Here is a 16,262-nt window from a genome sequence, read left to right on the forward strand (position 1 = left end):
GCCGTCGGCGGCTCGGCGGTTGCCGTGGGAACGTGGCCGCGCGGGCGGCGCTCTGCCGGCGCGCTCCCGCCGCGGGCCTCGGCCCCGCTCACGAGAGTTCCGCCGCCCAGCCGTGACCCGTGAGGGCCGCAAGACACCGTTGCCTTCTTCCTGACAGAACTGCTTTGAGTTTTACCTATAAAATCGCCTAATCAAACACTAGGCTTCTCCCCCTCCCCTCTGCTCCTGTCCGTGCACCGGGAAAACTCAGGCTTGCCAAAGGAGACCGGCATGCAAAGGTAGAGACTACCACTGCTAGCTTAATCAATTCCACCCCCTGTGACCTAACGCCAAAACAAACTGGGAAAGGTGCAAAGTTATGAACGATGAAGCGCCAATGAATCAGGACGCATCTTGCTTCCCAGGGTGTTGTGCCATTCGGGAACAGTGAGTCTGTGCTTTCTAGCTCTTTGCGCTACAAAATTTAAGGAAAGGATATTGTTATCATGGAAGTTATCTTCAAAGGTTCAGTAAGGCAAGTGACACCCTGCAAAATTCGGGGAGTTTCCTGCTCTTAGCAGGGAAATCAGTGAGAGTTTAAGGCTGCTGCACACCTCACGCTGTATCCTTTAGCAATTAACCCCCCTCCAAAAGCAGCTCTTACGTCAGTGTGAGTCTCTAAAAATGCCTTTTTCCCGTTAAAACCTGCTGCTCAGGTTATACAGCAGCCCCATTTCTGAAAAGTTTAGCAGTGGTTTTGGTTGTTTTGAGTAATTTTTAGAAAGCAAATCACATTTTACTTGCTGAGAAAGCAAGAGCAGCGTGCCCGTGATAGAAAGGAGCAAAGCTGAAGCTGACAATATGCACTGCCTTGTTTTTATCAGCCTCTAAAAGACATCTTACAGATTTAACTTGTAAGACACTAGTCAAGCACGCTTGTACCAAAGGAATCCAGGGGCAACAAACAGCATAAGCCTGTCAAGAAATTGTGTTTTAACATAGTTTCAGTATCATTTCTTACTACATACTCACTAGGGTTTTTGTGAGGGTTGCTTACACCAGTGGGCTGCAATTCAACAGACCAAGTTATTGTGTAGCAACTATGTGACATTTAAGGAGACACTTCCCTGTACTCTCCCCAAGTGTTTTCCCACATGCTTCCATTTTTTTTCCCCACAACATTTTTACTTACAACAAAACGACAGAAAAAAGGCTACACTGAACTTAAAGATGTTCAAATAGCAGAGAGGGTTCAAGAGGGGATAAAGAAAAAAAAAGTATGCCTTTCTTCCAAGTATTTAAATACCATCCAAAGAAGAGGCACCTGAAACAAATTACTATAACCCTATTCTCAACATGTCTCCACCTACTCCAGCACTACCCCATCTGTTAAATTCCTCTTGCCACTGATATTATTAGCCAGAGATCAAATAGCCAAAGTGAAAGAACTGGTTTGGGCAGGGAATGATGCATAGCACCAACTACCAAACACAAGTTCTCAACTTCAAGTTGTGCAGACTCAAATACAGGGGAAAAAAGAAAGAAAGAAAAAGTGAAACTAAATCTTTTGGGGCAAAATTTCCTACTGACTTCAGTTAGGATTATCTCCACACTAAAGGAGAAATCCCACTGAAACCTAGAGGGCTTAAATGCTTTGATGATTCAGGAGTAAGGAAATGAGTAAAGACTTCAAGACTGGCTCAGGAGGTTGAGAACAAGAAGCTGTAAATTTTGTGTTATCTACCTATTGTGGTTCTATAATTAAACATTTCCAGTTTTAAGCAGTTTACAATAACAAAAGTTAAACTGGGACTTTCAGTTTAAACACTGACCTCGTTATCCTCTGGTGTCATTCACAACAGCCTGAAGCAGAAAGTCAGGCACAGTACTCTTTTAAACACAAATATTTAACTTGTTTTTAAAAAGCTCAGGATTTTATGGTCTCACAGAAGATATTTGGAGAGTGGAAAAAGTATTTTCCTGCTGCAGAATAAAATCTTGTGAGCATATATAATTTTAGCAATAATAGTCTCTTACTTTTGACCAGAGTAGTTTTCAAGGTTGTTTGTTTTTCACACATTTTCCTATATGTGAATCTGAAGAGTTTTACAGTCCTGAATAAACTGTGGGCCTTAAGTGCAAGGTAAACAAACCAGCCTTCCCATGGCAAACAAAAATCAAATTACATAGGACCAGCCCTGTTGCACCTTTGCAGAGTGCATCAGTCTTTAAGGCAAAGTTCAGCTAGTGACAAAGTGGCAGCCTGTTCCAGTCGTGGAGGTAGTAAAAAACCTGAACAGCAGCTCCTCCCTTCCTCTTGCAGAAGTCCTCGGCATCACTGAGGGATAGTTAAGCCACATGAATTAGCCAAACCGAGGAGAAAAAGGGTAATTATCAGTATGCATCTGTGAAATAAGTCAGTCTTTCCAGTATTAAAATACTATAGGAAAAGTCTGGAGGATAAAGTCCAGATCTTTCATCTTGTCTGTAATGAGGACTAGTGCGCTACGCTGCCGCTGAGCTGCTGCAAAAGTTTTACAGGGTATCGATGTCCAGTTCTAGGCACTTGCACTAATGACACACTCCAGATTCAGGAGACATAGAAGCCAATGAGAAACCCATTAAAAATATCTCTAACTGGCAGATAAGAAAAACTGTGATATATCTGAATTCCTTTTTTCTCCACCCTCACTCTGAGTGTTGCCTTTCAGTAATCCACAGCTGCAAGGCAGGAGTCCTTGTCTGCTTCAGAGCCAGGCTTAGATCATCAGGTGAAGGCAGACACCAGCACTTCCACTTGCAGAAAACTGCCAGAGGTTTTCTTTTAGAGAAGCAAAGGCCTAGTGGTAGCCACTTTCATACCATGCACCTAGATCACTCACCCAGGAAGAGGAAAGTCAGGATTTTAACCTGTTCCAGCATGAGGAAGTCCAAACTCACAGCTTTTACATCTGAAGTGTCCTCAATTACAAGGGCTGGTGTCATGTTGCCTGATTTAACCTTCCACAGTCCTAGCAAGCTTATTTCTGGATCACAGTGTCAGGACCCTGCAGGGACTCACCAAGCACTTTATTTTTTTCCCCAGTGATATGGGTGCCTGCACTCAAGGCTCTCCTGTGACCTTGGATCAGAGACCTGAAAGAAGAACCGGGTGGAACATTGCTGCAAGGTATCTCAGCAGGAGCCTCATCCTTCTAGCTTGGTTGCTGCGTTTCAGCTCCAGCTGTTGCCCCATCTTCTCGCTGGAGCTGCATGAACAGTATGCCTTTGCCTGGCCACGAACCCCACCAATCCTGAGCCTCACCTCAGACTCAACTTGTCTCATCACTGTGAGCGGATCTGGTGATCTTCACTCGTGGTTAAATGTGGTTGCTGTCACCAGACCTGCTTTGCTATTCTAGTTGGGGTGCTGCAGGACCAGGCCACGTCAGGGAGGACACTGCCCTGCTGTCCTCATTGTCACCCTCAGCTCGCAGTTCATCCCATCTTACAGAGCAGCCCACTCTTGTTGCTGCCTGACACACGGTATGTGGTAGAAAAATGGTTGTGTTTATGCTAGATCCATCTGTGTTGCCTGGTTTAGTTTAATCCAATCAGTATATCTGAGTGAATGTTCTATTAACAACCTGTGCTTCCAAAGGATATGTGATATATTGCTTTATACATTTGCTACAGCCTATTCCCAGGCTTAATTACAGAATCACAGATGCATACTAAGAATTAGAGTGAGGCCCAGGAAACTCAGCACAGTGTATATGACACCATCCAGGCCTAAGGGAAACAAAGAGGAGTCATGCAGTTAATACTCATTTCTCTCAAAGTTTCTGTACTCCCCTGGAGATTCACTGTCTTAAAGCTCTACTTTAAAGGCTGCTGTCTAAACACATCTTCTCTAAATCAGGTTTATTTTAAATCCAGCAGAACAGAAAAGGGCTACTGAGCTGCTATTCCTCTTTTCAAGCAACACACAAGCTCTCCATATACACAGGTAGCAGTAGAGAAGCCCTATATCAAATTCACCTTTTGCTTTGAGAGTTCCACACTATGTCCCCTTTCTCCTAAGGCTGCAAGCCAAAAGCACACAGCTTATGTACAAGATTTTCATAGTTTACATACAAAAATTTACAAAGCATATGGGCAATTGTATCTGAGAAACTGTTTCCCTAGCTAGAACAGAGAATGATGTTTTGCTACAGTTAGAATAGAGTTAACCAGGTTGGAAGAGACCTTTGAGATAGAGTCCAACCTATCATCCAACACTATCTAATCAACTAAACCATGGCACCAAGCACCCCATCAAGTCTCCTCCTGAACACCTCCAGTGGTGGTGACTCCACCACCTCCCTGGGCAGCACATTCTGATGGCCAATCACTCTTTCTATGAAGAACTTCTCCCTAACGCCCAAGCTAAACCTCCCCTGGTGCAGCTTGAGACTGTGTCCTCTGGTTCTGGTACTGGCTGCCCAGGAGAAGAGACCAACCCCCACCTGGCTGCAACCTCCTTTCAGGTAGTTGTAGACATCAATAAGGTCTCCCCTGAGCCTCCTCTTCTCCAGGCTAAAAAAGCAACCAGTGGAAGAGCTCTAAGGTTTGCAATATCACAGAACATGAAGTTATTTAGTATGAGCTCACACTCAGACACAAACAACAGAATTGTGCATATGTAATTATTTTCAGAATCAAGCCTACTGACTTTGTTTTGTATCTGCTAGGCAAGAAAAAAAGCACTTAAGAAAAAAAATCCCATTCCATAAAGAAGAAGAGCCAAGGAGCATGAAAGTCAGCAAATGGCAGCATAAGCACTCAAGGAGCAAACACTAGAGGTATGCTTATAACTTGTCTCTAATTAAGCAGTCCACTATATAACACAGAAAAAGAATCCTTTCAAGCATAGTAATACAATTACATATAGCCTTTTTCAGAGAAGACTAAATTGGGAAAAAAAAGACAGCGGTGATATTTCTGCCTGCTGCTTTTAATGAAAGTCAACAACTACCTGGCTTTGCAACCTATAGTGAAGGAGCTGAGAGACACAAACTCTTGGGAATAGAGAGAGCAGCACAGGATGAAAAGATCCCTGAGGATCAGTGGCAGGAGAAGGGACAGCATAACCCAAGATTGGGTACAATGTGCCAAAGGTGGAAGAGAGGGAGTGAAGGACAACAGACACTGCCATTCTGGACAGAGCTGTAATATGTTTGTATATGAGGGAGTGGGACTAGACTAGGACATATAAAATACTTTGTTTTCCATCTATACTCTTAATAAAACATCTAGAGTGTCCAGTGCTAAGAGGGATAGTAAATAAGTTTCCAGTAGAAGGGGCAGGTGTGCTTTTTGTAGGCACTCAGCAGCACCTCCCCAGCTGGAATTCATCCCTAAATGCTAACTCGAGGTGCATGATGGGTGGAGGTATACATGTAACATGTACTTGAAGTATACTTGCAGTGACACATTCAGTAGAGTTCAGGTATGACCTTTAGGATATTTCCAAGCTCAGCTTCTGGTAGGCATCTCATTAGCTGAATAAAATTGTGTACTGACTTGGGACTCAATTCAGATGACTGCACATGACAACCTAGTTTCATATGAGACAGAGTATCACCTTTAAGGAGCTTGCAGATACATCATTCCTTAGAGGAGACACAGTCTCTAGCTGACACTCCAGAAAATGAGAGAAGGGGTATCTGGGACAATCTGAAGGGTACCTTGGGCATCTGAAAGGCCTCTCTATGTAAATGAATTGATATCTTGATCTCCCCTGATAATGGAAGCTTAGATGACCTGTAAACACCTACAAATAGACGTTTTAGTACTGGTTAGGCCACACCTCAAATACTGTGTCCAGTTCTGGGTCCCTCCATTTAGGAAAGAGTTTCTGGGATGTGTCCAGAAAAGGGCAACAAATCTGGGGAGGGGTTTGGAGCACAAGCCCTGTGAGAAGAGGCTGAGGGAGCTGGGGTTGCTTGGACTTGATGATCTCAAAGGTATTTTCCAACCTGGTTAATTCTGTATTCTGTAATTAGCACAACATCACATGGCTAAACAGCTGCTGCTCCACCACCAACATTTTTGCACACATCCCAGAACCAGGGGCAGAACCCTCCCCAGCAGATACCACCCAGAGGAGCTCAGCCCCAGTGAGGAAACCCAGCCAGCACCCATGGATGATATTGGAGTGGTCATCAACTCTCTTCCTACCTAACCGGGGGGCCACCAGGCCCCCCGGCCTTTGTTGTCACCACCACCATCACCCAGTGTGCACCATGGGCACTCACCAGTGATGAGAGGAGGATCCTCAGCCCAGATGGGCTCAGCTTGGGGCTGCTGCCTTTCCTGGGGGGGATTATAAAGGGGAGTGGGTGGGGAGGGCCAAGTGGCCACACCTGGGGTGGGAGGAGACTCCAACAGAGCCCAGGTGCTCTGGGATTTGAGGGGAAAAGGGGGGAAATGGGGCAGGTGAGGGACTATAGGGTGTCAGGTAATGATAGAACTAGGGGGAATGGAAAAAAAATAGAAATGGGTAGATTCAGATTGGATGTTAGGAAGAAATTCTTCACCATGGGGGTGGTGAGGCACTGGCACAGGTTGCCCAGGCAGGTGGTAGAAGCCCCATCCCTGGGAGTTTTTAAGGCCAGGCTGGATGTGGCTCTGGGCAACCTGATCTAGTGTAAGGTGTCCCTGCCCATGGCAGGACATTTGGAACTGGATGATCCTTGAGGTCCCCTCCAACCCCAACAATTCTATGATTCTAAAACAATTTTGCAGTTTAGGCTGGATTTTTAGGAAGAAATTCTTCACAGAAAGAGTGATTGGCCATTGGAATGGGCTGCCCAGGGAGGTGGTGGAGTCACCATCACTGGAGGTGTTCAGGAAGAGACTGGATGAGGCACTTAGTGCCATGGCTTAGTTGATTAGATGGTGTTGGATGATAGGTTGAATTTCATGATCTCGAAGGTCTTTGCCAGCCTGGTTAATTCTATTTCAGTAAGGAAAAAGGAAAGCTTGTTTTCCAAAGGAAATGGAGTGTAGTTATCCAGCAGGATACATTTACCAAAAGTATTGTTAGGGTGACTTTGGAGAAATGTGTATTATTCTTGAAATTAGCAAGCCACAAGCAAAGGCTTGCCTACAGTATTGGTTTTACACTGAGAGGGATACATCAGTGACAGATCTCAATGTAGCTTGACATGAGTGGTTCCAAATCAGAATACTTGAGACCCACAGAGACATCTCTCCTGCAGCACATGTGAGATGATTGTTTATGAACATGTCCCACGTATACAAACTACCTAGTGAAAAACCAACGTGGTTTTAGGTGCTGTAAAAGCCAAAGGCTATGAAGGATTAAGCCTAACTAATCTTTTTTTGTTTATTTGCTTGTTTGTTTTCCATCAAGATGGTGGAGTTGAAGCAAGGAGGGAAGCTATAAACCTCTAAGGTTTGGAATGTAGCACTCTTGCCTAACAAGTCTGCCTTTGACATTAAATTCAGTCTTTTTTCAGGGCTGGCAGGCAAAGCAAGTTCTATTGCTCTCTTAAAAGCTGGGTAGGAGGTCATGTGACCTTTTCTATCATAAAAATAGCTTTTATTGCAAAATCCATTTTCCTCTGTCTGCTGTTTATACTGTTTAAACACAGTTTATGAAGTGTTATAAAATAGTGCTTCATAATGCTGTCTTCCATTCAGTCTGACAAGCATCCTTCATTGCATAATCATGAATCTTAGCTTAGGCCATGTGAAAGACTGGCAATCCAAACCCTGAACCTGCCTGGGAGGGCAGAGAAACTGCTCTGGTTTCAGATTTGTTTGCTAAAATTGTCGAGTCTGCAATATTTGTCCTATGATCTTTATAAAATACCTTCTGCTTGGGAGGCTGTTCTAAAACTACTTAGTCTGAATTCCCATGCAGATTTTTTTTCTTGCCTTTTTTTTTTTTTTTTTTTTTTAAATCATTTAAGAAAATCTAATCAATTCTCTTCTTCCTAAAACAGGGAGGAAAAGGTGGGCTCCACTGTGAATTACTTCTGGGCTTGGGAGACATGTACCCAATGTCCTGCAATTTAAGCAAGTAACTTAGCACCAGACCCACAAAGGACATAGATGATAGTATTGCTGAGCTGAGCTGCCCATCAAGATGCAGATTCTTAGTTATATGTGTACTACTTCAAAGACTGAGTAGAATAGAATTAACCAGGTTGGAAAAGACCTTTGAGATCATCAAGTCCAACCTAACACCCAGCACTATCTAATCAACTAAACCATGGCACCAAGCACCCCATGCAGTCTCTTCCTAAACACTTCCAGTGATGGTGACTCCACCACCTCCCTGGGCAGCACATTCCAATGGCAAATCACTCTTTCTGCGAAGAGTTTCTTCCTAGCATCCAGCCTAAACCTCCCCTGGTGCAGCTTGAGACTGTGTCCTCTTGTTCTGGTGCTGGTTGCCTGGGAGAAGAGACCAACCCTCACCTGGCTACAACCGCCCTTCAGAGATGCCCCAAATCTCTACTCTAAGCTGAACATAAGCCAGCTGTGTGCCCAGGTGGCCAAGAAGGCCAATGGCATCCTGGCTTGCATCAGGATGAGATGGCCAGCAGGAGCAGGGAAGTCATTGTGCCCCTGTACTCAGCACTGGTTAGGCCACACCTTGAGTACTGTGTCCAGTTCTGGGCCCCTCAATTCAAGAAGGACATTGAGACTCTTGAATGTGTCCAGAGAAGGGCAACAAGGCTGGGGATAGGCTTTGAGCACAAGCCCTATGAGGAGAGGGCAAGAGAGTTGGGGCTGTTTAGCCTGGAGAAGAGGAGGTTCAGGGGAGACCTTATTGCTCTCTACAACTACCTGAAGGGTATTCTGATGATATTTAGGTGTCAGAGAAATGTTCCACAAAGGCAAGATTAAGGTCATTGTGGGCTTGTCCATGACAGTAAAGAAAATACCAAGGAAAGCTTTGTGGGGGTGAAAATACTATTTTTTCTTTTTCTTTGAAAAATTTCATCCAGCTGTTTTGCTGTGCCAGTACCTCCTGTCATGAAAAAGTCAGAGTAGAAGAGATATGTCATGAAATTTGACCTGCTGAAAGTGAGATTAAGATTCTGCTGAAGAGCTGGTGATAATGGGTTCCTCACTAAGCATCAGGCACTATGACTGTCCTTGTTCACCTTTGCAAATCCTTGTTCACCTTTGCAAATTCAACTCTAGAACAGCAAATGTGTCTAGAGACCTGGGGATGAGTACCTGGAAGCAGACTGTCACCCATGTAAATGTCTGAAGCTAAAGGTTCTTGCTAGTCCACTCAACCTAAGAGACAGGATACCGTAATCAGGACTAATTGAAGAGTGAGAGTAGCCTCTCAAGGATATCTGTTTTGGGTGCATTAAGGCAGCACAGCCTAAAGTCAACAGATATAAGGTCAGTTTAGGAAACACTGGTGGTGTCAAAACCTGGTGGTGTCAAAACAAAACCATCACCCAGTTTGCACAAAACCTTGGAATTTCTGTATTTCCTACAGAAGAAACACAAAGCAGGTTTGGAAATTGGTATCCATGGAATTCTGTGGTTAATGTTCACCTGTTGGGGAATCTGGAGCTTTTTATCAGTGTTGGAGAAGTTTACAAGGTTTCTATTAGTCAGGAAACCAGGGCAGAGATGAAAGTCTAAAACTCGGGTTCCACATCTTATGATTGAGGTCATCGAGTGTTCAGGCTTCTTCCTCACTGCCAGGGTGAAGTCCTCATCAGTGTTAGAAGTTTTAGGCTCTGGGAACAATCAGAGTTGAAAAATCCAGATCTATCTGCACAATAGATCTGTCTTGAATTCACAGGCCAGGGAAGACCTAGCTCTTGATTATCCTACCAAGCAGTGGGTTTTTGGTGGCAGGAAACTAAAATGCTTTTTATTCAGAATTCTGCTTGAGATCTGAAGAAGTTGGTTTTGATTCATACAAACTGAGATTATCTAATGAAAACCTACTTATCCAAAGCCTCCAGTTACACAACAGAATAAAATAACATATCAGAGAACTGCTAAATTATCTTTGCAAACTCCTCCTCCTGGCTCAGTTGGGTTTTTTTCTTCTCTATTTTCCTTTCTAATATGTTGTATGATTTGCTGTGCAGCATTAAATGCTGATCTCCTGACAGCAGTATGCCTCAGAGGCCACAGTGAAAGAGGCAATTCCTCTCCCCACATGCAGGTCCAAGACTTTGAGGAGAATGTGGAACTCTTGTTTATGGGTATGAAATGTGTACCCTAAGTCCTATGCATGTCCTCTAGGAGGAAAACAAATCATAGAGCTCACCACTTTGTCTAGAGATGCCCATAAAATACATATGCTGGTTTGCTTCTGTAATTTATCTGATGAGAGCAAATTTGCACCTGCAAAACAAGTGAACAGAAAGGCTGCTGCAGATCCACAGTAAGTATAGCAGGTTAGTATACTCTGCAGGTGCAAAAAATGCTTCCAGAATCTGTCCATGTATCATCTTCCCCACCAGGTGCTTCCAACTCCTTTCAGCCCTCAGGTCTTACAAATCATGGTGTGTAGTTAGAGTGTCAGCATTCATCCCATTTCCCCTTAGACTCCTTTCTGAAAGAATGAATATGAAAGAGATTAGCTTCCTCTTAACCTTCCAAATGAGTGCATGGAGCTCAGTTATTGAAGCAAAGAAGTGACAAACTTATTCTAAGATATCAGCCAGGTAAGAGTCTCACTTGTTTGTCATTCTGCACAGTATCATTTGAATAAAATGATATGCAAATGCTTTCTTAAAGTGTTTCTGAGAATGTATAACTTTTGTTGGGATAACAAGAAGCCAGAATGAGCCACAAACTATGAAAACTGATTGAAACCAGACAGTTTCATCTCATGCAAGAGACTTGTTCTTCCCATTCAGCTGACATTAGGGTTAGGATAGATAATCTGCTTTTGTTTCTTAGCACGGAGTCTGAAAGGGAAATGGCAACACTTTTCATTATATTTTAATACTTGCTGTATTTCAATGTCTAAGTTAAAATTCTCCTTGATAGAGCTTGAGCTTAAAAGTGGTTGCTAAAGGTTTTTAGTTACAAATGTCAACATCAGAAGTCCTGGCAGAAGGACGTGATATCTCTGTCTTCTGAATGATGCTGGGTCTGGCTCCCAGAAAGAACAACGAGGTCGTTACCATTTTCCTCTAAGAGTTGCAGTTTCTTCCTGATCATGTTGTAGTTCAGCTGAGGAATATGTAGACTAGAGTGGTAAATGTTTGGGTATTAAGACATTCTTATGGAAAACAAAAGAGAAAAAGGCGGAAAAAATAAAAAGAGAAAAGAAAACAAAAGGAGGAGAGGAGATCATAAAGTATAAAAGAAAGAAAAGGGGAAGGGAGGGCGGAAGGGACAAGCCATGGCTTAGTCATGAGGTCTGTGGTGACAGGTTGGACTTGATGATCTTTGAGGTCTCTTCCAACCTTGGTGATTCTGTGATTCCGTGAACAAGAGTGTTCAAGGAGTAAACAAGGGGTGCCTGGGAGCAATTTTTTATACTTATATATGATTTGTATCCTCTTGTTTGTTATAAGTTAGATTGATGATGCCAAATATCCTATGGACTGTAATTCTGGGTCTGTAACATAACTTTGATTAATTTGGATGCACTGAAAGCCATGTTAGATATGCAAAGTGGCCCCTGCATAGAAGTGTTCAGATTTTAACAGGAAAACTTCAAACTCACTGACATCTGATTCCCTGAGGAAATTGAGAACATAGTAAGAGTTAACTTATTCCTGTTCATTATGGACCTTAACAAGCAACTTGAAAGGCTGGGTAGCTTTACCTTTTCCCCTGTGAGGAAAAATAAACACAAATTAAAGTGAATGTCCTATCTAGGATCCTGTTTATTTTGAATGCTTTCCTTGTTCCTGCTTTCTATTTTGCCAAAATTAGCATGTTGACTATGTCCTTAGTGAAGCATTGATAGTGAACCTCAACACACTTTGCAACATTATCAGGACACATTTCTCAAACTCCCATCCTATCACAGGTCAAAAGCCCTCAGCTAGACAATACAACAACCTCATTTGTGGGAAAGGCGATGTTAGGAGCCCTAAATTTACATTCAATGGAATCACAATTGTTTGTTTCTTTTCATCTCATTGAACACGCAGACTGTTTGGCTGTGTTTATACTGCCCTGTTGATTTAAGCTTCGAGGCTGAATAGCAGTGAGATGCTTGTGTCCACACTCCACAGGGTCAGCTCACTCTGCAACTGACTTTTCTTACTGACAGCTGAAGTGGACCAAAACAGTCAGGGAGATCACCAAGAATTAAGAAGTGTGACAATAAGTGTGAATTCCTGAGCTCATTACCTGGTCCCTCCTTTGTTTAGCAGTATAGCTATGCCCTAAAGAAAAAAATATCCAGTTGCTGTGGAAACTTAAAAACAAGTGATCAGAACAACAGCAACAACAAATCCATTAGATGTGAGAGTCTTCAGGGGTGTCACAGCCCAGGAAGAGGACTTCTCAGTAGGATTCTCAGTAGGATTCATGTCTGGAGAAGCAAAGCAGATGCATGCTTCTCAAGATTGTGACTGTAGCAATTATGGGGCAAGACTAACTCTGCTGCAGCTGTGCTTACAAGGATCACATGTATTTTGGCACAGCCTAGGCAGCTATGCCAGAGTCGTTCACCACTGGAATGGGCTGCCCAGGGAGGTGGTGGAGTCACCGTCCTTGGAGGTGTTCAAGAGGGGATTGGACGTGGCACTTGGTGCCATGGTTTAGTCATGAGGTCTGTGGTGACAGGGTGGACTCGATGATCTTTGAGGTGTCTTCCAAGCTTGGTGATACTGTGATACTGTGACCAGTTACCCCTCATGCATGTGTGTACACACACAAACACATGTACTCGTGGGACACAAAATGCATATGCATTTACATGGACATACTGATAGGCAGATGAACTAGAACCAACACTGCTCTCCAGTTTGTATAAAACCAGCTTGTGCTACTGCATTTAGTGTAATTTTGTATTGATGCTAAGAAAGCTTCCCAACAATGGAGCTATTGATTTTGAGTATGGTCCTTTTAAGACGTTGCCTTGGGCTGCTGCGGGGAGGCTGGTTTGCAGCTTGTCATATATGTCTTTTTGTTGTGTAACACCAAGGATGTCTTAGGACATCAGGCTAGCTGAAATACTGGTTAGTCTGGGAGAAGCCAAATCCAACATGAGTCACGCTCATACAGTATCTTCTTGCAGTGTGGGGGTGGGACTTAGTCTCTGCCTAGTTCTTCCCAGCCCAGAAACAACAGATCTTGCTCCAGAATGGAGCTTGAGGGTGAATGGCATGGACACTCAGGACACTTGGACACAAAACTCTGGCAGATGCCAAGGCAGTGTAGGTGTACCTTTTGTTTGCTAAATTTGAAATTAACTTTTTTCCTGGGAGTTGAATCTTCCATCTAGAGTAACTCAAATGCTTCTAGAAGAGCTGGTCAGGTTGGACTGGGACAATTATTTAGGTAATACTGAAAATTCTGCCTTGAAAGACTGAGTCTAGAGACTAGGAAGGTGTGATATCACAACTCAACTCCAGTTTAATACTGGCCATGTTACTACAATACATTTTTTTTCCCTTTGATAAACTCACAAGGTGATATGCATTTAAAATACAGCAAACTGTCCAACACTGATGGGCAGATTATTTTTGTTGCAGTGAATCCGTGTGCTTCCTAGCTTCTGTACACACAGTGTACTGGTTGCATTGGATGGATGTGTTAGGAATTGAGATGCAGAGATTTCAAACTTCATTGGTTTAGGTTTGGAAACACTTCTTTTTTTCCACTCACTTGTGAAATCCCAGTGCTTCAGTTACTTGGATAAAGGGGAATTAAGTGCAAGTGAACAAAGTTGTATCCACAGGGATATGAGTGGTTTGGGCAGGATATGCCACAGGTGCACGCATGCATTGGCAATAGTATCATAGTATTAGTCAGGGTTGGAAGGGACCACAAGGGTCATCTAGTTCCAGCCCCCCTGCCATGGGCAGGGACAATCATCATGTTCTCATGGTTTACATCCTTTTGCAGCTAACTTTGTTAACCTCAGCTTGAGATCTGGTTAGAAAACCCAGCCCAACAACAACCAAAACCAACAATATGCCAAGTGAAAAAGTGAAGAGGTTAGTAGACCTCTTCTGTATCTGCCTGTGGCAGCATCTACCTTCTCCACAGTGTTTACATCTGAGCTAGTCTCTAAGCTCTCTTTCAAGTTACTAGAGACAAATAAGTACTCTTAGGAACTGATTCATCTGACCTAGTTTAGATATATAGGGACAGATGAATTGTGCCTTAACATCTTGCACCTTTGGGGATTGGACGTGGCACTTGAAGCCATGGCTTAGTTATTCACAAGGTGTTGGGTGACAGGTTGGACTTGATGATCTCTGAAGTCATGATTCTATGATTCTAATTTCTACACATCTGCAGGAGACAAACAAAGCTTCTAATTCCTCAGTCTACAATGATAACATGCAACTTGTTTTAACGTTTTCTTCAACCTTTCTGAATAACTCTGTACACTGAAGCAGTAGAGCTCTAAGGGTATATCAAGTTCCCCCAGGCAATGAAGGGTAGGGATGGCCTGAGAGGTGGCTTGGGGGGTCCTCCTCAGCACAGGGTGAACACAGTGGCCATGAACCTGGTGGGACTTGAGCTCTGCTACAGCTGCAGATTTATGGCATGTTAAGCCTCCAGCTACTCAGCTGCCAAAGGAAACATGAGCAGGCACAGTAGTTACGTTCTTCATAGGAAATGAATAAGCACAAAAGGGCCATCTGATACCCCTCATGCTAATGTGTGAGTTCTCTCTTATTAAGGACAAAAAACATCCAAGGAGCAGACAGAAATGTGAACTCTAGTACTACTGGGTTTTAAAATAAAATAATAATCCCATCTTCCTAAAATCTTCTGCTTTTCTTTTCTCAAAAAAGGAAAAAGGAAAGGAAAAAGAGTAACTTTCAGGCTCATTTGGTTTAGTATATCTTGCATTTAATAGTACCAGAAGGATCTTAAAATGCTGCATTAATTATGGGCCAGATGTTGTATGCAGTGCCAAGCTAAATTGATAGGACTGCTCAGGGCTGTAAGTGCTCTGCCACAGAGTTCTGTCTAGTCAGCTCTCCAGGGAAGGGTAAGATGGCTGGCAGCTACATACCACTGAAAGAGAATTTTGACCCAGGAAGACAGGGAACAACTGTATCATTTGAAGGATTGTGTTATTTTTTTAAAGTCCCTTTTACATGACTTCTGGAAAGGATTTACACTTTGGTATTCAGGAACAAGGGGCAGAGGTGTTGCCCTCTATGTTAAGAAATGGATTGAAGGTGAAGGGATGTCGCTAAAGAATAGCCATGAGCAAGTCAAAAGCTTAAGGGTAGCAATCAGAGACCAAGACAATGAGGGGAATGTGCTGCCCAGGGAGGTGGTGGAGTCACCATCCCTGGAGGTGTTCAAGAGGGGATTGGACGTGGCATTTGGTGCCGTGGTTTAGTAGTCATGAGGTATTGGGTGACAGGTTGGACTTGATGATCCTTGAGGTCTTTTCTAACCTTATTGATTCTATGATTCTAAGAAGAGCCTGTTGATGAAACATTCCTACTCCAGCTACAGGAGACATTGTGCTCACAGGCTCCCATTCTGCTGGGGGACTTCAACCACCCCAGCACTTGCTCTAAAAATAACACAGCAAGATGTTGGCAATCCAGGAGGCTCCTAGAGTGCTTGATGATAACTTCTTGAGACAGGAAATAGACACCCCTACTTGAGGGGATGCAATACTGGATCTACTGGTCACCAACAAAGGCAAACCCATCAGGGATGTCAAGATTGGAGGCAGTCTGGGCTGCAGTGATCGTGAATTGGTGGAATCAGTCAAGGAACCAAACTTCAAGATCTTGAGGGAGTTAGTCAATAGGACACCCTGGGAAGTGGTCCTCAGGGACAAGGGAGCATACCAGAATTGGAAGATCTTTAAGGACAGATTCCACAGAAAGCAAGAGATCTTGATTCCCAGGTGTAAGAAATCTAGCAAGGAAGGGAAGAGTGCCATGACTAAGCCAAGACCTGCAGGTCAAGCTAAAAGGCAAGAAGGAGCTGCACAGGCTGTGGAAACAGGGACAGGTATCTGGGAAGAGTACAGAGATGCTGCCCAATTGTGTAGGGATGAGGTCAGGGCATGGTTGGAGCTGAAGTTGGCAAGGGATGTGAAGAACAACAAGAAGGCCTTCTACATGTCTGTC

General features: G+C 43.5%; 1 protein-coding gene across 1 annotated transcript in view; it reads right to left on the reverse strand.

The window, feature by feature from the left end:
* Positions 1–11,061: 11,061 nt before the first annotated feature.
* CEP126 (centrosomal protein 126) overlaps positions 11,062–16,262 on the reverse strand; it is a 58,217-nt gene continuing 53,016 nt past the window's right edge. Inside the window, exons 11-12 of the mRNA XM_054164519.1 lie at positions 11,798–11,805; positions 11,062–11,212 (exon numbers count right to left, since the gene is read on the reverse strand). Coding sequence (XP_054020494.1) covers positions 11,062–11,212; positions 11,798–11,805 — 159 coding nt within the window. The remainder of the gene's footprint in view (positions 11,213–11,797; positions 11,806–16,262) is intronic.

The sequence above is a fragment of the Dryobates pubescens genome, chromosome 10 (assembly GCF_014839835.1).
Source record: "Dryobates pubescens isolate bDryPub1 chromosome 10, bDryPub1.pri, whole genome shotgun sequence".
NCBI lineage: Eukaryota > Metazoa > Chordata > Aves > Piciformes > Picidae > Dryobates > Dryobates pubescens.